The 22,875-nt window shown below is 50.4% G+C and overlaps 1 protein-coding gene across 8 annotated transcripts in view; it reads left to right on the top strand.

Moving 5' to 3' along the window:
• Nucleotides 1-22,875, top strand: part of ELMO1 (engulfment and cell motility 1) — a 411,711-nt gene that overhangs the window by 178,251 nt on the left and 210,585 nt on the right. For all 8 annotated transcript variants that reach the window (XM_078152030.1, XM_020964349.2, XM_078152032.1 and 5 more), the window contains 2 exons: nucleotides 9,804-9,908; nucleotides 20,214-20,322. In XM_078152030.1, the coding sequence (XP_078008156.1) occupies nucleotides 9,804-9,908; nucleotides 20,214-20,322 (214 nt within the window). The remainder of the gene's footprint in view (nucleotides 1-9,803; nucleotides 9,909-20,213; nucleotides 20,323-22,875) is intronic.

Raw genomic sequence — 22,875 nt, 5'->3', positions numbered from 1 at the left:
GAGAGGTCTGTCCTCTTCTGTAGGGCCAGTCTTGGTCACCGTATTATACGCGGGGCAGGGGGATAGAAGCAGTATCGTCTAGTAAGCTTGGGGGCCATTATTGATTTGGGGGCAACAAAGAATTGACCTCTCCGTGATGTTGTCCTTAAGGAAACAGTCATCGGAGTAGAGAAGGAGCTGGAAGGCACCGTAGGAGCCCCTCATGTTACAAATGAGTAAACTGAGGCCCGATGAGATGGCACGCCTTGCCCCAGGTTACACAGCCAGGGAATGGAAGGGCTGGCGCGCTCAGCATCCCTGTCTGCTTCTCCTGAGCATTGACCTTGCTGGAGCACCCCAGGGCGTCCCACAGCTGGGCTGGGGGGAGGGCACGGGGACTCGCCGTGTCTACACCGCCCCGAGGTAGAGCGTCAAAGTCACGTGGAGCCGACGAAGAGGACCCTGCGCTTTAGCTTCATTCCCTGCGCCTCTTTAGGGCTCGGGTATTGACTCACTCCCTTGTGTCACCAGCTCCTGCCTCTGAACGGACCGTCTGCTGGGAGGCTCACTGGAGCAAGGCTGCTTGGCCCTAGCCAGCTCAGCGTCCTCCGACCTCCATTAGTGAAGCCGTTATCCCTGTGTCCAGAAGGGCCTGGAAGGGAGTCATTTACAAAGTGATCTCTCCTGCCTGGAGGAAGGGCAGCAAAGGCGAAGGGAGCAGAGATCCGATTATCTGGGCAGGGATGCTTTCTGAATTCCCTGAGGAAAGGGCATCGTGGAGGGGCTGGGTGGAGATGTCAAAATAAGGGATGAGTCTGGAGAATTCCTGACTCCACTTAACAACTCAGCACTCAGAGTGCATGCCTACTATGTGCCAGGCAGTGGATCGAGTGCTGGGTCTGGGGTCAGGAAGACCTGAGTTCAAATTCAGCCTCAGACACTTCCTGTGTGACTCTTGCCTCAGTTTCCTCAGCTGTTATATGAGACTCATGATAGCACCTTCCTCACAGGGTTCTTGTGAGGATAGAATGAAATCACATTTGTGAAGCAGTTAGCACAGTGCCTGGCACATAGTAGGTGCTTAATAAATGCTTTTTTTACTCCCCTCCCAGGCACTGTGCTGGGTGATGGGGATAAAAAGATAACAACACAGCACAGCAGCCCCTGCCTTCAAAGAGCTTACATTCTACTTGGTGAAAACAGTGGAAGCGTAGAAAAGGAAATACAAAATGAACACAGTCATTTGGGGCAGATAATACCAATGTCAGAAGCAGTCAGGGAAGGCTTCCTGTAGGGAGTGGTCCTTGAGCTGAGCCCTAGAAGAAGCCAAGAATTACAGGAAGTAGACTTGAGGAGGGAAGTGGTTCCTGGCATGAGGCACAGTCTGAGCAAAGGTGCAGAGGCAGGTTATGAGGGACAGCAGCTCTAAATCAAAGCTCTTTTTCCGAGAGAAATTTCTGATCTTGTAAACCAAACCCCTGAACCCCATCTTCTCCCTAGAGCCTCACTACCACCTTCTGTGACCCCAAGATGCTGGAAGGGCTCTCTCAGGGCACCAAGTCTGACCCTCTCCTTTTTGCAGTTGCAGACACTAAGGCAGAGAGTGGCTCAGTGACTTTCCCTAATCCCTAGTGACTAAGAGCTGACAAGAGTCCAAGGTTCTTCCTTACTCTGGGTCCAGAGTCCTATCTGTTATGCTACACTGGCTCTGATGTTAAAGGAGAGGTCGGCAAAGTGCTTCCTGGGACTAGGACCATAGAGTAGAGCTGGCCCTTAGGGACCTCAGACACCTGCTCATTCAACAAGTTTAACCTGGGGTCTGCGAACTTGGTTTAAAAAAATTCATAACAATTTCAATCTAATTGTAATTAATTAATTGTAATTGTGTGATCCTGTATATTTTACTTGAAGCTTTTAAAACCACGACTCTGCAAACAACTCTATGCCCTTCATTGCACTGCCTGCCTGAGGGCTCTAGACCCAAGAAGGGCACCATACCTTGCTCATGGGCCCTGATGCCCAGTACCTCAGATGGTCTGCAGAATGTGCCCGTTGAAAGAATGTGTCCGGCGAGGTGAGAGCGACAGCTTTCCGCAGCCTGGGAGCTCTCTGGGTGTACAGGGATGACCAGCTACCAGTGGGTACCATCTTACCCTTTTCTGTCATTCAGTGCCCCAGTCTGCCAGGCTCTGTGTAAATCCTTAGGGGATGCCAGCCAGACCCGGAGGAGCCTCCATTCTAAAGAAGCCCCTTCCCTGGCCCTGCCTTACATCATGCCACCAAAGAACTTTGTCTCATTTGTGAGTGGCTGGGACTGACACATGGCTCTCACATCATGCCAGGGTAAAGTGGTTTGGTTATAGACACTGTTCTCTCTTTGTTGGCTAGAGGTGCCATGTCTTAGTCCTGTCATCAGCCTGTGGGATCTGGACTTTCCTGGGAGCTGGTGGTCAGCTGCAACCTCAGCAGATGGGTCATTGCCATGTGCCCACTGCCTCCCACTGTGCCCTGTACTTCAGAGCCAAGGAGAAGGGGCTGGAGCAGAAACTGGATCGTGTTTTGTCTTTGGATGACAGTAAGTGAAGGTCCTTAGAGCGTTCTCCTTCTGTCACAAGGCTAGCACCTGACCCTATCCTTCTTTTTTGCATCCTAAGCTTTTGAAGGACCGCAATCCTTCTTTTGAGGGGAGCAGCTGGTCATATGGGAGCAGAGTTTTCCAAGCATAACTGTCATTTTTTCAATAATTCCACGATCATAAGGAGCTTAATGGGTACATAGTTTTTCCTAGGATCAGGAATTGGTTGTATCCTGTGGCTTGGGGAGGAGATCCCCTGAAGCAAGACTGGTAACATGACTTTTGTCCATGGAAACCACCATCTTGTCCCCCAGTGGAGATGGGGGCTGCGTGGAAAGGAGGATGGTCCTCACCTTTCTGATATCACGGTGCCAAAGGCATGGAAGCCTTAGAAGAAGAGGAGTGTGAGGAGAATGAGGAAGGAGGGCTTTTTGTACAATAGGTGGGAGAGTGGAGGAGATACCGAAGCTCTTGGTCTCCCCTTAAACTGTCGCTGTTTCCCAGTCTATTTGAGGTAGATTCGTTTGTAATGGATGGAAACGTCCTTGTTCCTAATTCTTATCTGCCAAGAACAGAGGGTTCAGTGAATTGACCCCAAAATACAACTCAGAGACGGATCTCTGAGAGGCTCCTTGAATATTTTTCTGCCTTTTGTATTGTTCAGAATAACTTTTTCTTCTCTTTTATGAAGGTGCTAGGTCCAGGAAAAGATCCAGCAATTAGTATGAACGCATTAACATAGCTAAATGCTCATTTGCATATTTTTTTTTGGCGGAGACTACCCTTGATGGGTGCAATATGGAGTTCCATAATGCATGAGGCTCAGAGCTGTCTCCTCTGCTGTCACGTCTTATTAAACCCAGCTGAGCAGGCCATCTTCAGATAGCAGTGAACACGAACCTGGCCTTCTCAGGGCGCTCCATTTTTCCTGTCCCACAGAGTTCTTAGGGAGCCTTGCAACTGAGGGAGGGAAGGGCAGGCCGGGACCTCCAGATCCTCCAGAGGCGAAGACCCCACCTTGTGAGTGGTGGGTCTGCAAGGGCTCTAGAGGGGAAAGGGATAGAGTTTGGTTTCCTTCAAACAAAGGAGTGGCTAATGCTAATGCTTACCCACTGGGGCAGGGAGGGAAGGAATAAGTGTTTATATAGCACCTACTGTGTGCTGGGCACTTTGCTAAGCATTTTGTGAATTAAGTGCTATTTTACAGTTGAGGAAATTGAGATAGGCAAAGAGTTGGTGACTTGACCAAGGTCACAGAGCTAGGAATGGTCTGAGGCTGGCTTTGAACTCAGGTCTTCCTGACTCCAGGCCTGCTCTATCCACCGAGCCATCAATCACTATTGATTATTTCCAATTTTCCCCATTTGCATCTTGTTTATTGAGAGCTGTTTGCTTGTCTCCCCAGCTCTTAGCTCAATCCATGCGTAGATGGGTGATGTGAAAACAGCAGGGTCACATAATGCCCAGCTTCTCTCACTGGGAATGAGAGCAGGCCACCGGCTGTGGAGAGTTATCTTTCCCAGAATCCCAGAAGGATGCAGACTTCAGGGCAGACTCTTATTGGCCTGATCTATGCGGCTTGAGTTTTAAAATGTTGTGTGTACTGAGCACAAATTCTTGCCTATGCTCAAATTACCAGGTGGAATTCTATGCAAATGCTTTCCCTCATCAGAATTTAAAAGCAACCATTTACTACCTGAAATCATTTTGTTTCATATTTATCCTTTTTATTTCCAGGACACACAATGGTCCCTGGCACCTAGTAGCTGTTTAATAAATGCTTGCTGATTGATTGACTTCATTGGTGGATATGTGAGTGATGAAGAAAGTGTTTATCGAGCATTTACTGGGTGCCAGGCCCAGTGCTAAGGGCTCGGCCTGGAAAGAGACAGGAGAGAGGCAGGGCCTGCCCTCCCGGAGGCCATGTTCCAATCGGGGGAGAAAGCAGCCCTATGGAAGGGTGCTGCTGCAGGGAGAATGGCAGGGCCAGGGGTCTTGCAGGGTGTTGACAGTACCGGACACATTGCATTCATTTCTTCAATGTTTACTGGGAACCTCCTCGGTGCAAGGTAGTGTACAAAATCACATTATATTCAATAGAAATAGAGTCATGGCTGTGGATGCAGGAAGGGATGGGTTGGAGCCTGAGGCTTCTTTGGGTGGGGAGCCTTCTTTACCAGGAGCACCTACTTCTCACTTGACAGTCTTAGGAGTTTTGGGGGGATGGTGGCAGGGAGGACACTGAGTACTGGTAACATTTCACAGAATCACAGAACTAGAGGTGGGAGGGACCTCGGCCGTCACCCAGTGCAACTCATCCATGGAAGGAATCTCTGATTCAGCTTAGCTGACCACATGTTCACTCCCCTAGCTGGGCTTCCATTTCCCCTCCCCTTCCCCAGGCTGTTGTGTGGATCTGATGAGATGAACCATGTCATGTGCTTTGTAAACCTTGCAGCACGAGGTAAACACTAGCTATACTAAAAGTAATCATGAATGATACCAATAATAATTATTATTATGAAGGTATGTGTGTCAGCACAGTACATGTTGGAGATGGGACTTCACCAAAGTTATCCCCCAGTGTCTTTCCCTGTAGATGAAAGCACTTTGGACTTGTCATGACTTTGGAGTCAGAGGACCTGAGTTCTAATCTCACCTCCACTTGTGTGACCTTGGGCAAATCACTTGGGTCTCAGTTTCCATGTATGTGAGATTAGGGTGCTGGGAGCGTGGTATTCATTGTACTCTAGGGCTACATAGAGTCCTTTTGGAGGCAGAATCTGAGAGGTGGAGGAGCCCCCAGAGGCTCCAGAAGCCCATCTCTAGCTGACCAGCAATGCTGGTATCTACCCCCTTCCCAAGACGGCCATCCAGCCTTTGCTTGAAGGCCTCCAGTGACAGGGAAGGAGCCTCCTGTCTCCCAAAGCAGCCTCTTCTGCTCTCGGAATGGCTGCACTTGTCAGGATGGTTTTCTTTCTGTAAAACCTGAATCTCTTTCTTTGCTACTTGCACACACTACTGCTTTCTTCTACCCTTTCTTCTTCACAATCCTTCCCACTCTGGAAGATCCCTCCATTTCTTCTCTTCTCCAGACTGAGAAGCCTTGGGTCCCTCACCAGCTCTCCTCTGGCAGGTGCTCAAGGCTGTTACCCTCCTACTTACCTGCCTGTGGACGCTCCCCAGCTAGCAGGACACTAGGTCAGGTTCCTTGCCATGGCCATGGTAGATGTCTGAGCACAGAGTCCAGATGGAGCAGAGAGACCCTACAGATGGGAGACCGTTCTGTGGATGCTTCAGGTCCCAGAATTTACTAAAGTCTCCTAAAATCCATGCCATTCCACCAACATTTTAAAGCTCCTGCTGTGTTGAGTGAATACATGATTGAAAAGCATTTATTAAGCACTTACTATTTGCCAGGCAAGTGCTAAGGGCAGGGGATATGGGTATAAGCAAGTGAGATGGGGAAGCAACACAGTGGGCCAGAGATGAGGCAAGATGAGGGGCCACTCACCAACCAAAGGCCATGTTCAGGAGGCCTGGATCTGAGGCCCATCCAGAGGCGGAGGCTGTGAAGTGAGGGGCCTGGAGTGGTGATGGGGAATTAGCTCTCACAACTGAGGCAGGCCTAACAAGACACACAAAGTGGATGATGAGTGTGTATGCCCCAAGTGTGCCATGCAGCTACGTGGCCAGTCCTGGAATGGATCCACACACATTGGGCAGACACTCCAGGTGCACATGAGCTGGACAGAGAACTGAACGGAAGAGAGGGGGCTGGCTGGCATTAAGGAGAATGTAGGGCTGCCAGGGAGTGCCTCCTGCTCCCTAAAACAAAATCCCACCTTCTTAACAATGTATGGCACAGATGAAGAGGCTTCCCATCTCTGGTGAATCATCTTTGCAGGTGGCCCCAGAGGTCGTGGAAAGACATGGTACAAGAAGAGAGATGAAAGACATCAAAATGGACGCAATGATAAGAAAGGGAGATGGGCTGGTCATATAATGAGGAGGGGGGGATGAGCAGCCGACTCCAGCATTACACTCCTTTCCTTGGAAGACTCAGTAAAGGAAGGCCTCTGACACGTTGGGAAGGTTGGTGGACAAGGATGACACAAGATGGCGGCCTTTGGTGGGAAAAAGATCACAAGACTATTTCTACATCATAGTTTCTGGAGCATGGACAGTGCTCAGCTCCGGGGGGCTCGTGGTATGAAAGCCCAAGATCTAGAGGCATCAGAATGAGGACATGGCAAAGCCCAGCAAGAACACTCAAAATGAGACACCAGGCTCTGGTCAGGGCTCTCCGGCGGCTTTCTCTCTTTCCTTAATGCTTTGACAGCACTCTCCTGAAAGTAAAACACGCGTCCTTGGAAAAGAGAAACAGCCGTCCGCGGTAGCTCAGGGGGAAGAGCTGTCTAACATGATTCACTGAGGAACACCTCTGCAGGACGTTGCAAATGGTGCTTCGAAGGCCCGGACGTCCTGGTGGGAGAAAGGGAAATTCCACGCGATTCATCAAAGCTCCTGCAGTTCCGATTTTGAGGCAGGTAGAAAGGGACATCAATCTGTGCCTCCAGCATCTCCTGCATAACAGAAGGTGGAGCCCGAGGCAGCGCCCTGGCCTCACCGGAGCCCCAAGCCCAAGACGCTCGTGCCTCTGTGACCACGATTTATGGCCAAGGGAGGGTTTCCTGGTAGATGTTGTGACAGTCCTACCAAGAAGAAGGCGAAGACGCTAAGGACAATGTGGCGTGTCCCCTCCCTCCTGAATGAATGCTTCCTCCCCAAATCCCAGTGAGCCTTCTTAATACTGATGATTCAAGAACATTTCTATCTGACTTCCGTGTACTCAGAACCTAACAGAGAGAAAGAAAACACAAGTCAGGGCAACCTGGTGGTGCAGTGGATAGGGAGTTCAAATCCAGCCTCAGAAATGGCTGTGTGATCCTGGCCAAGTCACTGCCTCGGTTTCCCCATCTGTAAAATGAGGATAATAACAGCACCTCCCTGGCGGGGTTGTTGTGAGGAGCCAGTGAGATGGTAATTATAAAGGGATTAGCACAGCATCAGTCACATAGTAGGTGCTATAGAAATGCCATACAATTGGACCTCGTAGTAGCTGGCACACTGGTCATTAGGAAGGAACAGCAGTGGTACAGCTAGTTCCTCTTTTTCTTGCCTGAAGCAAGCGCATAGATTGAGTCTGCCCGGGAAAGCGGTGCCTCTATCTGCATTTTATGTGTCTGTAGAAGACGCTCTTCTGCAGGCTGATCCATCCACGAAGCATTGGGGCTAGCAATAATTACCAGGCACTTCTTCAAAGAGACTCTGTGAAATTAAATTATTTAGTCTTCTGACTGGAAGGGACATTACAGTCAGCTGAGTGTACTGTTTCTGTTTTCCCTCTGTGAAGTCCCACTCCGGCATCTCGCTGTGGCGCGGAGGCTGTCCTGGCCTCTTTTCTCTGCTCCTTCCTCTCCGGGTCTCAGCGTCTGGACCCTGCGCAGGCCTGTCCTTGTTCCTTCACTGACCCTTAGGGATGGGGAGTGTCTGCAGCAGCAGTCTCTTCCCCCCTGGTCCGGACTTGAGCATTGCATCATCATTAGCCCTTTCAAGACACTCAAATATATTCATCTTTGTTCTGGCTTCTGTTTTTTCTTCCAAAAATTCTATTCAGTGTGGTTCTTCAAACAGGAATACTTGGACATCATCGATTTACTTTTGTTTTATCTTTTTTTTTTCCTACTCTTTCCTTTCTCCTATTAACTGCACAATCCTGCATAATTCTGAATGGGGCCCCTTGGCACGTAATATGTCTCCTGCTAGCAGTGTTTTTTCTTTGACATAGGAGTTCTGGAGTTTGGCAATCACATTTCTAGGAGTATTAACTTTGGAGTTTCTTTCAGGTTCTTTCAATTCACCTGCAGGTTCTAATAGTTCTGGTTAGTTTTCTTCTGTGATTTCTTAGAATGTGCATGCGAGCTTTCTGTTTACTTATACTTTCTTGGAGAACACAATGATTTTAAAGTTGTCTGCACTCATCCTGTTTCCTAGTTTAGTGCTTTTTGAGGGTAAATGTGGTTATGTTTTCTTCCCCCTTTTCAGTCTTCTGGTTTTGCTTTTATGGGTCTTGTTGTAGCATTGCGCTTTTTAGTTCTTTTCCCACCATGCTGCGTTTTTTTTTCCCCAGTGTCCACTACTTTGGTAAAATTTTCCACTTTCTATTCTAAATTTTTTTATTATCCATCCAAATTTCCCTTAAAAGGTCTACTTTGACAGTCTATCTTGTCCTTACTTTATTTAAGCAGGCTTTCCATTTACTCTTGGTCCTTAAGTCCAATATAGCCTGTTTTCTAAGGTTCTGCTTGTAATTTAGGAACAGTAGTGTGGGAGAGTCTGGAGCACTGAACTTGGAGTGAAGGTGGGCATTTGAATCCTGCCTCAGATAGCTGTGGCTCCCTGGGCTACCTTCTCTGTGCCTCAGTTTCCTCATCTTACAAAGGAGTCGAACTTGATGGCCTGTAAGGCCCCTTCTATCCCCTCACCGCTGATCCTATGATCCTCTTTTCTCTTCTCCTAATCTGGAATCTTATCCCAGGATTGTCTTAAGCCATCGTATTTTATCATTGCAATTGCGTTTTCTCATTTCTTCAGTCTCCCCACTAGGACTGCTTCTTCGCAGTTTTGTTTGTGGGTCCTGTGCAGGCTGGCTGCCATACTGAGGTCTCAGTTCTCAGCCTGCTCTAGGGGATCTCAGAAGCCTAATTGACAGTGGCTTCTGGGCCCTTCCTTTTCTGCTCTCTTGTCCTACTGTACTCTCCCTTATATTGTGCCTCTGGTAGAGCATAAGTTCCTTGAGGACAGGGACTCTGCCATATTTTTTCTCCTCTGTATCCCTGGAATATAGTACTTTGTATACAGTAGGCAATTAAAGTCTTTATTTGGTTGCATCGTATTGCTTTGATTTTGGTAGTTCACCCAGTTGTGCAACTTATGGAGTAGAGATTGAGTTTCTCTGAATATAAGAAATTAAGCCCCCAAGGATTTCTGAGGATGGCCCATTTTAGACCTTCTCCTTCCTCCAGAAGGAGCCCCACCCCCCAGGGGTCACTGTGGCACTCAAGGGGAGGCATCAGTGGGTCTTATGAACTGAGCCAGTTCATCTGGGCCCTGGCAGCCCTTTGGAAGGGGGCGCCATGTTTCTGGGCAAGGCTGCTGACATGTCACCCTCCTTGTCTTTCCACAGAACCACGTGAACCCAGCCATGGACTTCACCCAGACTCCCCCGGGAATGTTGGCCCTGGACAATATGCTCTACTTTGCCAAACATCATCAAGATGCATATATCCGGGTAAGTGCTGCGGCCCCTTCCCCACCTTTGAATTTCCTGTGGCGTTTCATTCGTTGTTTTGATACTGGGTGTATTTGAGAAACTGTCCTCAGAACCAAGGATTCAGAGGTTTTGGTCAGAAATGTTTTTGCTACGTGTCAGTCATTCCTTAGAATAAAAAGAGTGCTTAAAATGCACAAATGTTGGATCGAATTTACTCAGATCAAATACTAGTTATTGAACGTATTATTAAAGCTCTGTTGAGTGCCTACTACGTGGGAGGTTCTGGGGGTACAAAGAGTGGAAACAAAATTGTCCCTGCTTTGAAGAAAACGCCTTTCTTTGCGTGGCTTTGTCGAGAGCTCTGTTTCTCCTGGTCCCCATGAGAAAGAGCCTCGTGACTGGTTCTTGATAGTTGGACTAAGCAGAGACCATAATCTCTCCATTTCTCCCAATGGATGTTGGGAAACGTGTCCAAGCTCTTTCTAATGGGCCTTCCTGCCCCCAAGCAGGTGTTTGGTTCATGGTCTCCAGTCTAGGCAGACCCCACTTTTTAGACATCCCTGGAATGCCCTGGCTTCTCAAGGCGTGGCCACCACATCAACATGTGGGTCTTGGAGCAGGCACTATCTATCAGCCTGGTTTGCGGCCCACCATCTCCTCCCCTAGCCTGAACACCCCTCCTCTGAACCGCTTCCCCTCCAAGGTCTCTGGCTCTCACAAGCAGCTAGATCATCGAGTTTCAGAGGAAGCTGATGGGTGGGCAGAGCGAAGCCGGCTCAAAGAGGAGGACTCGGCCCTCCTGAGCTAGGACTGAAGGAAGAGCTCAGCAGGGACCCTCCATCCCAAGGGGCACCTGGCAAGCTAAGCATGTTTTTTGTGGCATGTGGTGATGTCTGACATTGGCGAGCCTGAGAACGTGGTGGTTGGTGGGGGGCAGGGAAGGGATCCAGGACATGGCTTTTGTTGCCTTCATCACCCAGAGTCCAGTGGCCTTGGAGGGCGGCCTAAAACACACAACTTCCCTGGGGACTCCCACAAAACACAAGGAAACACAAAAAATTAGAGGATCCAAGCACCAGAACACCAGATGCTCTCAGCTCTCCAGTGTGGAGGTGACCCCTGGCTCTATTACTTGGGCTTTCTCTCTCTTTTTGGACAATGTGATGGCATCTAATGCACCCAGTGAGGCCTGCCCACCCGCTTGTTTGCACCATCTGCGGAGAGCCCTGGCATGGGAAAGACAGGACACTGCCCCTCTTAGTCCTGGATTCCCAACCATCTCCAGGTCAGTTTGCTAAAACAAACAGTATTACTGTGAACATTTTGTTATAAAGAGTTTTAGAGACTGACTTAACAATTTAAAAAATTCTTACTGGGCACCATAATTTAGACTATTGGGAGATATTTTAACTAGTGCTCATCCTTTGGCCCTGATGTAGAGAGAGGTCATAATTTAATTAGGCCACCCTTTAATGGGTTGCGTGTGTGTGTGTGTGTGTGTGTGTGTGTGTGTGTGTGTGTGTGTGTGTGTGTGTGATGCCTTTCTGTTAGGGTATATTGCAGAATGTGGCTGCCAAAGCCCGGCTTGTCTTTCCTTCTCCATCTTTGGAGAGAAGCTGTGTTCCCAGCTGTCCCCACTAAAAGAAAGCAAAGCTGGTTTTCCTCGTTGAAGGGAGGAGGAGGAGGAAGAGGAGGAGGAGGAAGAGGAGGGTGGGGCTTGACACACTCCCACAGAGGGAGGGAGCCAGTGAGCCCTTCTATCTCTTGTTACAAAGGCTGATGGGTAGTGAGGAGCTGGGCCGGCAAGGTTAGTTTTCTGTTTATTCCCTGCTGTCTCCCTCCATGGGGTAGCAGCAGCAGCAGCCTCGGGCTTCTTTTTGCTGGAATAACCCAAGGCCTGCTGACTCCTCCTTGGCCTTTCTCCAGAGGCATCATGGGGTAGTGGTTAGGTCACTGGCCCTGGAGTCAGGAAGACTGCCCACTAGCTGTGTGGCTTGGGCCAGTCCACTTGGCCTTTCTGAACCCTTCTCTGCCCCATGCATTGGTTATGAGAATGGTAATCAATCAATAAATATTTATTAAGCACCTACTGTGTGCTAGGCACTGCGCATACAAAAAGAGGCCAGACAGTGCCTGCCTTCAGGGAGCTTGCAGTCTAACGGGGGAGGCCACATGCAAGCAAATAGGTACCAGCAAGCTACAGGATACATAGGAAATAAGAAACAGAGAGAAGGCTGCAGACAGAGCCCTGGGCCTGGAGCTAGGAAGACCTGAGTTCAAATCCAGCCTCAGACACTTTCTAACTGTGTGACCCTAGAAGTCCCTTAACCTCTGCTTGCCTCAGTTTCCTTATGTGTAAAATAGGGATAAAAATAGCATTTGCCTCCCAGGGTTGCTGGGAGAGCAAATAAGATAATATTTGTAAAGTGCCTGGCACATAGTAAGGGCTGTGTAAATGCCAAAGCTGTTATTATTGTAGGACTGCATAAATTATTACATAAAGCAAAGTTCATATTATTGTAGGATCATGGGATCACATAGAGAGAGCTTGGAGGGACCTCAGAGGTCATCAAGCCCAACTCTGCCTTTAATGTATTAAGAAACTGAAGCACAGAGGGACTTGTTCTGAGACACAGCTACGTAGGATTTGAACTCAGGTCTTCTCGACTGCCATCCTCACCACAATACCTTTGATTACAGACCTCTAGACTGGGTCTTCCACTAGTGTCATGGCTTCCTAGTAGTGTAGACTTGGGGTCAGAGGATCTGAGTTGAAATCCGGCCTCGTCTGCTTCTTGATCATCTGACAACAGGCCGATCACTCAGTGTCTTGGAACCTCCATTTCCTTTTCTGTGAAATAGAAACCTTAAGCCTATAGGTTTGTCCTAAGGAGAGAGCTCAGGGCACTAAGAAACTAGAGAATTTTCTTCCTTTTTTTGTACCTCCCTCCTGGGATTGTGGGACAGCTGGGTAGCACAGTGGGTACAGTGCTGGGTCTGGAGGCAGGAGGACTTGAATTCAAATCTGACCTCAGACACTTTCTAGCTGTGTGACTTTGGGCAAGTCACTTCCCCTGTTTGCCTCAGTTTCCTCATCTGTACAATGAGAAGGAGATGACAAACCCCTCCAATATCTCTGCCCCGAAACGGGATCACAGAGAGTCGGACATGACTGAAATGACTGAAAGCAATAAGTTCCTGGAGGGCAGGGCCCTGTCTGATGCCCTTGAATCTTCCAGGGTCTCTAGGATACATTTGGCACAGGAGCCAGTAGAGTGGATGCTCCCCGAGGGCAGGGCTGGTTTCCCTTCCCTCCCCTCCATCCCTAGGCACCAGGCCTATGACTTCATTGGTCTCTTTAGAACTCATCCTTTGAGGGTGTTCCCTGAGGCACAGAGAGGTTGCCCAGACTGTCCAGGGTTGCTCAGCCAGTGTGTCAGAGGCCACTCTGGTGCCCAGGCCCCTGTAGCCCCATGCTGCCCCTCACAGCGGAAGCTCTTCATGCTGTGGCATCCATCAGCACCTGTGAATTGACTGAGGACAGTTTTTGCCCGAAGGGCTTTGGGACCAAGGAGCACATGAGAAGCAAAGTTTTCCGTAGGACGTGTGGGTGGTTCATTTCCAGTGGGGAGCAGGGGGGACCCACAGACTCTTCATTCTTTTGCTCTGGCTCTGACCCTGGGTAGGGCAGAGAGGAGAGCCTGGCGTCCCTTCCTGCCCCACTGCCCTGGCCAGGCAGTGACTCAGGAGAGGGAAATGGGATTGGACCTTGCCAGAAATGAGCAGAATGGCTCACATTAGGCCCCTAATGAGGCCTGGGTGCTCCGCCCCTCAGGGAGGGCTCTCAGTGTGTCCAGGCTGTCCACTCAGCCTGTGCTGCGGGCATAAAATGGGACCTCTGTGCCCAGAGAGCTGCTGAGGGATGGGGGAGGGGAGACTGAAGCTTTGTACTAATTTACCGAACTTCACACATGCCAGAGGGGAAATTGGCAGTGCCCCAAGCTCCATAATTACAGGACAGTTCATAGCATGTAATTAAAGTTAATGACGAAGTAAATGATGGGCATAAAGCTCTGTGGCAGACTATTCTTTGTTCTCCTGGCACTGACGTTCTCTCCTCCCCCTGTCCCCAAAATCTTGCTGGAGGCGGCTGCCAGGCTCACCCTCATCATTGATTCATTCATTCATCTATTTATTTTCTTAGTCACCCATCCATTTCTTTATCTATCTTCTCATTTATTTATCATTTATAGGTTTATTTACCTATAGATTAATTTACCTAGCTATTTATTCATTTGTTTGTTCATTTAATTTCTCTCCATTCATCTCTCTTTCCATTCTTTTGTTCATTTCTCTCTAGCTCTCAATTTTCTCTTTGTTGAGATTATGTGCTGCGGGTGATCTGGGTGATCTCAAGCCTAACTCAGCTCACAGAGCCTGGGAGGCTGGCCTTAGCCCGAGAGAATTGAGATTGAAGTCCCCCAGCCTCTGTGGGTGTCTGGCCAGACTGTCCTTGGCCGAGGTCCACAGCCCCAGGGACAGGCTTGTTCCTTATTGTTACCAGCCTAGGGCAGGGGTCATCCTTGCCTCTGTCTACCTCAGTTTCTTCATCTGTAAAATGGGAAGAATAGTAGCCCCTGCCTGCCAAAGTTATTGTGAGGATTGAATGGGATAATATGCCTTCCCTGCTGGATTCTTGCTTGTTCCTGTGAAGACAGAGAATAATAGGAATGACTCACATTTCTAGGTCACTGTAAAGTTTGTGACCAACATGGGTCACTGTGTTGGCTCGAGCTCACGTTGCAGATGTGTGCATAGGAAACTGAGGCAGGCACAGGTTGAGTGACTTACCCAGGGTCACCCAGCTAAGAGGTGTCTGAGGCAGGATTTGAACCCAGAGCTTCCTGACTCCAAGCCCAAACCTCATTCAGAACTCCAGGCTGTTTCGAGATCTGGGTTCTGAGATGGACATCAGGGAAGGCTGCAGTCTCTTACCATCGAGGCCTCTGAACACCATCTGGTGCAACCCACAGGAATCCCCACAGAGTACAATGGACAAAGAGCTGGATTCGGAGTCCGAGGTCCTTGGAAAGGTCACTGAGACATTCTGTGCCTTGGTTTCCTCATCTGTCAAATGAGAGAGATGGGGCAGAGGGCATCTAGGGTCCTTTTCAGCTCTCGATCTGGTCTCTGATAAGCCCGAGAAGTGGTCAGCCAGGTCTCCGCTTACAGTCCTCCAGTACCTGGGAGCTCACTACCTCACAAGAAAACAATTTCTTCTTTTGAGGATCACAAGAGAAAGTATATTAAAAGTGCTCTGAAGAACCTGAAAGCACAAAATAAATATTGTAGCTGCTGTTATTATGATTACTCTAACTCAGCTATAATCGTTACATTTTCCTTCGGATTGGACTGAAATCTACTTCCCCAAAACCTCTGCAAATCTCAGATACCATCCAATGAGTTCACCTAGACCCCGTCGCTCCTTGTTCTTGCTTCTCTGGGGCTAAGCCTGACCCAGTAAAAGAGCCAGGAGATTGGGAGTTTGGACCTGAGTTCAAATTCCCACTCTGATACCTACTGCTTGGGTGACTTTGGTCAAGTCACTTAGCTTGGCAGGGCCTCAAAACAAAGGGGCCAGACGGAGCAGCCTCTCGCGTCTCTTTCAGCTCTCAGTTTAGGATCTTGCGATCCCAGGAGTCTGATTTGTCTTCCCTCCAATGGCCTTTCAGACATTTGAAGCCATCTCAGCTTGAGACAGCCTGAATGGTGCTGGTCTGTGGTGGGCAAGAGATGAGACCCCCGAGGTGTGGGGAGAACACCAACCCCACCATCCCCCCCACCCCAGCAGTCTTCTCTGCCTGTGCCGTACTTTATTGTCTTAATATGGAAAGTATTCTTTGGGACTCATTCATTAGCATTGAGGTTAAAAAGAACCTTTCCCCCTTTCCATAGATGGATTTCCTCAGGGAGCTGTATTGTATCTGGGGTCATTTTCCCCTAGGATAGAATATGCCTTGTTTTATGGTAGAAGTCTGAGGACTCAACTGCAGGAGTTCACTTTCCAGTGACTTGTTTTTCTGTATAATTAGGTGCTTATTTCCATCTGTTGAGGCTGATAATCTTGCTCATTTGGGCTGACAGAGGTCTCACCCTTCTATAACATAGCAGGCTTGCTAAGCCTTGAAAGGTGACTGTGGCCAAAAGACCCTTCCCCCAGAGGATGAGTGTCTGCCCCTGAGCTGGGCTGGTCCTCAGACATCTGGCACGTAGCTTCCTCACCACACAGGCAGCCAAACCCTGGCCAGTACCTACCTGCCCTTGTGGCAAGGTCACTCAGATCCCCATCCCATTAATTCCACAGTGAAGAATCATGGCAGTGCTTAACAAGGCATCAATGCTTCATTCCTTTAAGGGGACTTCAGAGCTCCCAAGGGAGCTGGTGACGCTTTCCCCCATCGGGGTGATACCAGGGAAAGCCCTTTGTTCCAGCATTGTTCCTTACTAAATTTCTCTAAAGGTGGTAGGGGCAACCCTTTATCCAGTCATGCGATGGAGCCCAAGTCTGAATTTTGTGCTGTAGCCTAGTTTCCAGGGCCAGCGTCACAGTGGACAAGCCCCGGTCAGCTCGGCTGGACCTCAGAAGCAAGAGGAAGAGTCCCTCAGGCCCAATGACCAAGGGATCATGCAGGTTTGCTCCGCGATTCCCAAGTCTTACAAAACTGAGCCAGCTCCAGGCAGGCTTGGGGTGGCCTCTCCTAAATACCCTCATTGCAGGGAAGATGAGAAGCTTGCACCAGGCAGCCACTGAGTTCCCATGCACAGCGAAATCTCTGATCTCTTTGCCTCTTTAATCCTCTCTTTTAATCCCACTGGCCTCCTGGGGTGCCCCCCCCACCTTCACTTTTATTCCCATTCATTAATTCCTTCCTCAGAAGCATCTTTGGGTTGGTAAGTTCCACCATGATGACTCCCCCTTTGCACTTGCTGTCCGTGGGATTTTCCCCAGCAAAGTTGCTTCCAGTGTAGAGAAGCCCTTCCCAAGAGCCCTCATGCCCTTCTCTGGGTGTCTGTACTGGGGCTCCTGACCCAGGCTACCTCACTATCTGTCAGCAAGGCTTTCCTTCAGAGTGCCCTGCCCCTACCCTCCCCCCAGGCATCCCACCCCTACCCCTGGAATGAGAGCAGTGTTTAGTGAAAGCCAGAAGAAAAGTCTTGGCCTCTGGACATTTATAGAACGTCAAATACTTGACTTTTTAGTTATGGGACTTAATAAAAATCACTCCTGCTGTCCTGGAAACTTTTGGGCAGACAAAGAGGAGGTTGTGTGGGTCAGTGACGCCCAGACCCTGGTGCTCTTTGTAAGCATGATCTCTGTCTGTATCCGTCTTTCCTTCTCCATCTCTCCACCTCTTTGTCCCCTCTCTCTTTTTATCTCTCTCCATCTCTCTATGTCTCTGTGTCTCTCTTCTGTATCTCAATTTCATTATATTGATTATATATTAATTAATATTATGTATTATATTTCGTTTCCCATCAGTCCCTTTACTCTACTCACACATTCACTACCTCATCACATCTTCAGTTAGACTCACGGCCTGTGGCTCTGCCCTCTGGGACCAAGCAGAACCGGTCAAATTGCTTTCCCCGGGCCAGCCCTTGAAAGAGGTGAGGACAGCTCTCTGCATTTCCTCCAGTCGGTTTCCCTACTTCAGGTGCAGCACACCCAGATGTTGCCTAAGCAGTACAAGCTGAGCGTGAAATCAACAGTGGCTCAACTTTACCCAAATAAAGGTGGCACCAGGAGTCTGAGCGCTCAGGGGAAATGGAGTCATCCCCTCGGGATGCTCATCATTTTGTCAATGGGCAGAATGTGCCTAAATACCTGTTCGGGGCTCTGCCTCCCAAAGTACACTCACAGCACTGGTGGAGGATTTGGAGAGAAGCAGCACAAACATAAGAGGACTGGAGTACACATGAAATGCCTACTGTGTGCAGGGTGCTGTGCGAGGCCCTGGGAGAGAGGCTCAAAGCAGCTGGGAGGTCGGGAATGATTTCAGTGCTCACGTCCGCCCTCCCTCCTCCCGCCCCTCCTCCCCCCCCACGCGCGCCTTCTCCTCCAGTGTCCTTCCCTTTCTTGTTTGTCGCTTCTGTCCGCATTGTCTCCCCGACAGACTGTGAGCTCCTCGAGGTCAGGGACCTCGGAGCCTCCTTTGTATCCCTAACATACGTGAGGGCTAGAGCTGGCTCCGATTCTTACTCTGACCCCACTTCCAAGCACAGTGCCCCGCACGAGGCAATGCTTGCTGAGAGATTGAAGAGGTCCATTTGGGGAGGCTCAGGGGTTTGAGCTTCGCTCAATTATTTTGTTCGTTTATTGAGGGTTGTTATTTTTAGAGATAAAGCTAAGCTGGATTAGAGGCAGCTGATACTAGCTTTCATGGCCCTGACGTGAGTTGTTCAGTCATTTTCATTTGTGTCTGACTCTCCGTGACCGAATTTCGGGTTTTCTTGGCAAAGACACTGTAGTGGTTCGCCATTTCCTTCTCCTGCTCATTTTACAGCTAAGGAAACTGACGCAAACAGGGTGAAGTGACTTGCCCAGGGTCACCCAGCTAGAAAGTGTCTGAGGCTGTATTTGAACTCACAAAGATGAGTCTTCCTGACTCCGGCCCGGCGCTCGGTGCACTATTGCACCCCCTAGAGTCCCTGACACTAGCGAAAGCCGCATTCTTGGCTTCTGGTTGGTGCATATTCGATGCTGGGCTGAATCGTTTTGATGCTAGGGGCTTGTCCGCCTCAGAACCTGATATCCACGAGAGATTTCAAAGAAGGTGCTGCCCACGGGCGTTCTTTTGTCTCAGCTGAGTGTCGTTCATTCTCCAATAGCAAAGAGCTTTGCAGACGTTTTAATGTCTTGAATTAAGGAGGAAAAGGACGAGACTCTTGGCCCACGGAGGATCGAGCTCCCCTTTGTGACTGGCCAGTGACCAAGGACCCGCAGGCTCGTCCGCTTGATGCAAGTCCCCAGAGGTCCTGGCTGGCTCTCAGCAGCCCACGGACCTTAGTGAGGGCTGCCAGACGGATCCCCGCTGGCTGCTTTATTTCCCTCCTGGAGGTAACCAGCGCAAGATGGATGGGCCGCCGAGGGGCTCTGGGAGGCTGATTTCCATATTGATTACTTAAATTAGCATTTTGTTTCTAGCCTGCTAATAAACCATCTTCCCAAAATGTATCTCCGACCCTGATTGGCTGAGGGGAGTCTACCTGCCGCGAATGCAGAGCGCCTGCCACCCACCATGAAATATTGATACGCTCATGCAATGTTAACATAACGTTCACGCGAAATGCAAGCGAGAGTCCTCCTGTGGAGTCCACCAGCGGCCCAGACGGGAGCCTCGCTGCTTCCCCGTCTGGCCGCCCGCCTCCTATAAGGAGCCGCTGCTGCTTTGTTGAGTTGGGCTCCCGGGGGTCGCTTCGGGAGAGGAATGCGTGGAAATTCACTGAGTCGCATAAGAACTATGTGCTTGGAGTCTGGAAGTAGAGGGTCATCAGTGGTAAAGGGCAAGTAAGATGGGCCTGATGGGCAGTGGGGGCTGAGGTCCCCCCGGCCCGCGGGGAATTCAGGAGAGGACAGTGGGCAGCTTGTGGGCAAAACTTTCCTCTTCTGGTTAGAGCCGTAAGGAAGAATCCCTGGCAGCAGCCTCACTGTCCTCCTCTTCGCTCTCCTTTCCCTCGTCCTCTTCCTCCCTCTCCTCTGCCCTCCATCTTCTCCTTCCTCCTCCTTTGTCTTTTCTTTCAAAGCTCTTTGCTCTTACATTGTTTCTTCATTTGGGATCTTGCCCTGATAGCCGCAGCTTGTCCCAGTCCCGTTCCACTTTCCATTTGGACCGACAGAGTAGCTCCTGGCCATAGCAAGGAGGTGTCAAAGCCGCGGATTTCTTTTTCTGGGCTCCCAGACTGTTCAGTCGTTTGCGGGGAACGAGGAGTTGTGTATCAATGTGGAGGCTCCTTCTCCTCCAGAGCACAATCCCGCCCCACCCGTCCCTTTGCAGGCAGCTGTCCAGGGCCATGGGTAAGATGGCGCCCTAGGATAGGAAAACCTGCCGTCTTGAAAGATGATACACTGTACACACGCCAGGCTCTGCCTAGCGAAGCCTGATACTCCCACTGCTCTGTGGGGGCTGAAGGCCCCTGAGGTCAGACCTCCAGAGCCTGGGCTCCTTGAAGGGAGATGCTGCTTTGTGGCTCCCCCGCCCCCTCCGGGGGCAGCATAGCGCAGCCTCGAGCCCCCTTGCTGACACCTTCTGTTTCTCTCCACAGATCGTCCTGGAGAACTCCTGCAGGGAAGACAAGCATGAGTGTCCCTTCGGCCGCAGCAGCATCGAGCTGACCAAGATGCTCTGCGAGATCCTGAAAGTTGGCGAGCTGCGTAAGTCCGCCTGGGAGTCTGCGCCGTGTGGCAGGGCAGGGGGGCAGGGGGGGCACAAGTCCACCTTGGTGGGGGCAGGGCAGCCCTTCCCTGCTGAGCGCCCCAGGTTTCTTAGGGTGGTGCCTGCGGGCAGAACTCTGGATGGCGGTGGAGGTGTGGTCTATGTAGCCATAATGGGGCGGGGCTTCTGTCTTCCCGAGGAGACAGAAGTGTTCTGAGATGATCCGTGGCCAAGGACAACCAAGGTCCAGCGGACTCGGGTCCGGGGGGGTGGGACGGACACAGGGTTCTGAACTCTCCAGGCAAGCACAGATAAGGGCATTGGCACCTTTGGAGAGCCCAGCATTTTCTGCCGAGGTGGTCCTGGGATGCTGTTTCTTTTAAGCCTTTACACGGACAAAGGCCTGCCGCACGTTCAGGTTGATTCCCCCAAAGCCCAGCCTGGGACAGTAACTTGACTTGAGTCCTGGACGTGGGCCACCATCCCCATGAGTCCCCGCTGCTTCCTGCTTGTCTTGCTCCTGACCTTAAGCCGTCAGAATGTCAGTTGACAGCATGGTCCTGTGGAATCTAGAATCACTCTAGAACCTGATGACTAGACTGGGCATTATGTGAAGGCGAATAAGAACAGAAAGAAAAGTTCCTTAATGGCTTTAAATTCCAATCTGAAGATTTTGTACTTTTCCATAGAATCAATAGGGTTGTTGTTGCAGCCAGTGGGTTTTAGGAATATCGATGGGGTTACAGGGGGTAGATGGATTGGAGATGGGCCAGGACTAGAAGCTGAGAGACCAATCAGGAGTTACCAGCTGAATTTGTCACCTTAGACCAGTCACTTCACTTTTCTGGCCTCAGTTTCCTCAGCTGAAAATTGAGGGGGGACTAGAAGGCTGCCCCCTGGAGTCCTATGACCTGTCTTCTGTGCCATTCACACTAGTCAGTCCACAAGCATTATTAGGTGCCTACTGTGCGCTAGGTTCTAGGAATTGCAAAGGAGACTAGGGATATGGCCACTCTGGCGGCTCCTGGCCTGCCTGGCTCTACTGGTTATTTGTTTTCCTACCTTTCCTCCTTCCTTCTGCCCTTCCATCTGCCACTTCACATCCTGGAGGCCCCATCTGCCCTCTACAAGAATGCCCTGACCTCATTCCTCCTCCTGTGGTCATATTGACTCCTTTCACGTGAAGGGGCCAAGCGGAATGCCTCTGCTAGACTCCTGCCCAGCCATGGTTTGCAAATGCAGAACACCGTGGCTGAAACACTCAAGACAAGAGGGCTCTCCAGAGGCTCTGTAATTAGCACCACGTGGGCTCTGGAGGGCGAGGTGCCGTACCCCGCCGGGTGAAGTGCTGCTTAGCCTTCCTTTCTGAGCCAGAACATTCTGATGAGACAAGCTCCCTTCCAATTCTTGTGCTTATCAAGGATCGGCCCTTCTCACCACAGCTCCTCCTCACCCCTTGGGGCACCAGAGATTCCCAGAGCGGGCAGGAACCTTCACTTGGGTGACTGACTTCAACGTGGCTCCTCCTTGAAAGAGGAGGCAGGCCTATGCCACCCCAAACCCAGCCTGCACTGGACTGGAAAGTGTCCCCAGGGACAGGAATCATGGCAGTGTGGGAGAAATAGTGCTGAGGGTATCCCTGGAAGAACAATCCATGGGTTCCTTCAGAATCTGGGGGTCTGTGTAGGTGGGTACAGACGCAGATCCTGCCTCCCCCACAGCCCTGGAAATGGCCTCCCTGAGTCCAGGGCTGTGCAGCATCCTCACCTCGTGGCCAGATTCAGACTGTGCACTAACGAATTGGTTGTGTCATGACATTCCCTCACAACATGGGACACGGAGCTCTTTCCATAACTAAGAGATTTGGGTGCTGACACTGCTATCACCGCGTACTGGGGGGACGGGACTTGGCCAGAGGAGATCAGGGCTCCAGAATCCAGAGCGTCCCCAGAGCCTGTGAAGCCTAGAGTCCAGCACCTGGGACCACACCTTGGCTCAGCTCCTGGAGCCCCTGGAGGCAGGGGACTCTGTGGCCTCCAAAGTCCTTCCAGCTCCAAAAGCACATCCTGGAAAGTGAACTTTGTATGGAGAGACTTTGGAGGTCTGTTCACTCTAATATTGCTTCCAAGACGTGTTCAGGGTGGAGTTCATGAGCAGTGATGGAGAGTGGGGGGGGGGCCCGAGCCCATGACCAGAACAGCTGGCTCCTTGACCCCCCAGAGACCTCACTCTGTCCTCTGTAAAATGAGGGGTTGGAATGGCTGGCCCCCAAGGCCCCTCCCAGTTCCAGATCTGCGGTCCGGTGATCTTCTTGGGCTGCTGATGGAGCCGTGGGCCCTCTGGCAGCCAAGGGGTCACTGGGACCAGGCCCCACAGGCCCCTGGTGATGCCCGAGGATGATTTATCTGAGCACCAGCTCCATAATATCTCCTGGGTCCCTTGGGAACTTTTATCCCCCCCCCCCCCGCCAAATCAGTCAGAGTTTACATCTTTCTTTTGGAGGCCATAGGAACAGCTGCTAGAAAAGGCTGCATTCTCTTCTGCTGCACACC

Source organism: Phascolarctos cinereus, unplaced genomic scaffold (assembly GCF_003287225.1).
Source record: "Phascolarctos cinereus isolate Bilbo 61053 unplaced genomic scaffold, phaCin_HiC Scaffold_4;HRSCAF=312, whole genome shotgun sequence".
Lineage (NCBI taxonomy): Eukaryota > Metazoa > Chordata > Mammalia > Diprotodontia > Phascolarctidae > Phascolarctos > Phascolarctos cinereus.
The sequence above is the reverse complement of the archived record's forward strand: the minus strand, read 5'-3'. Positions and strand labels throughout refer to the sequence as shown.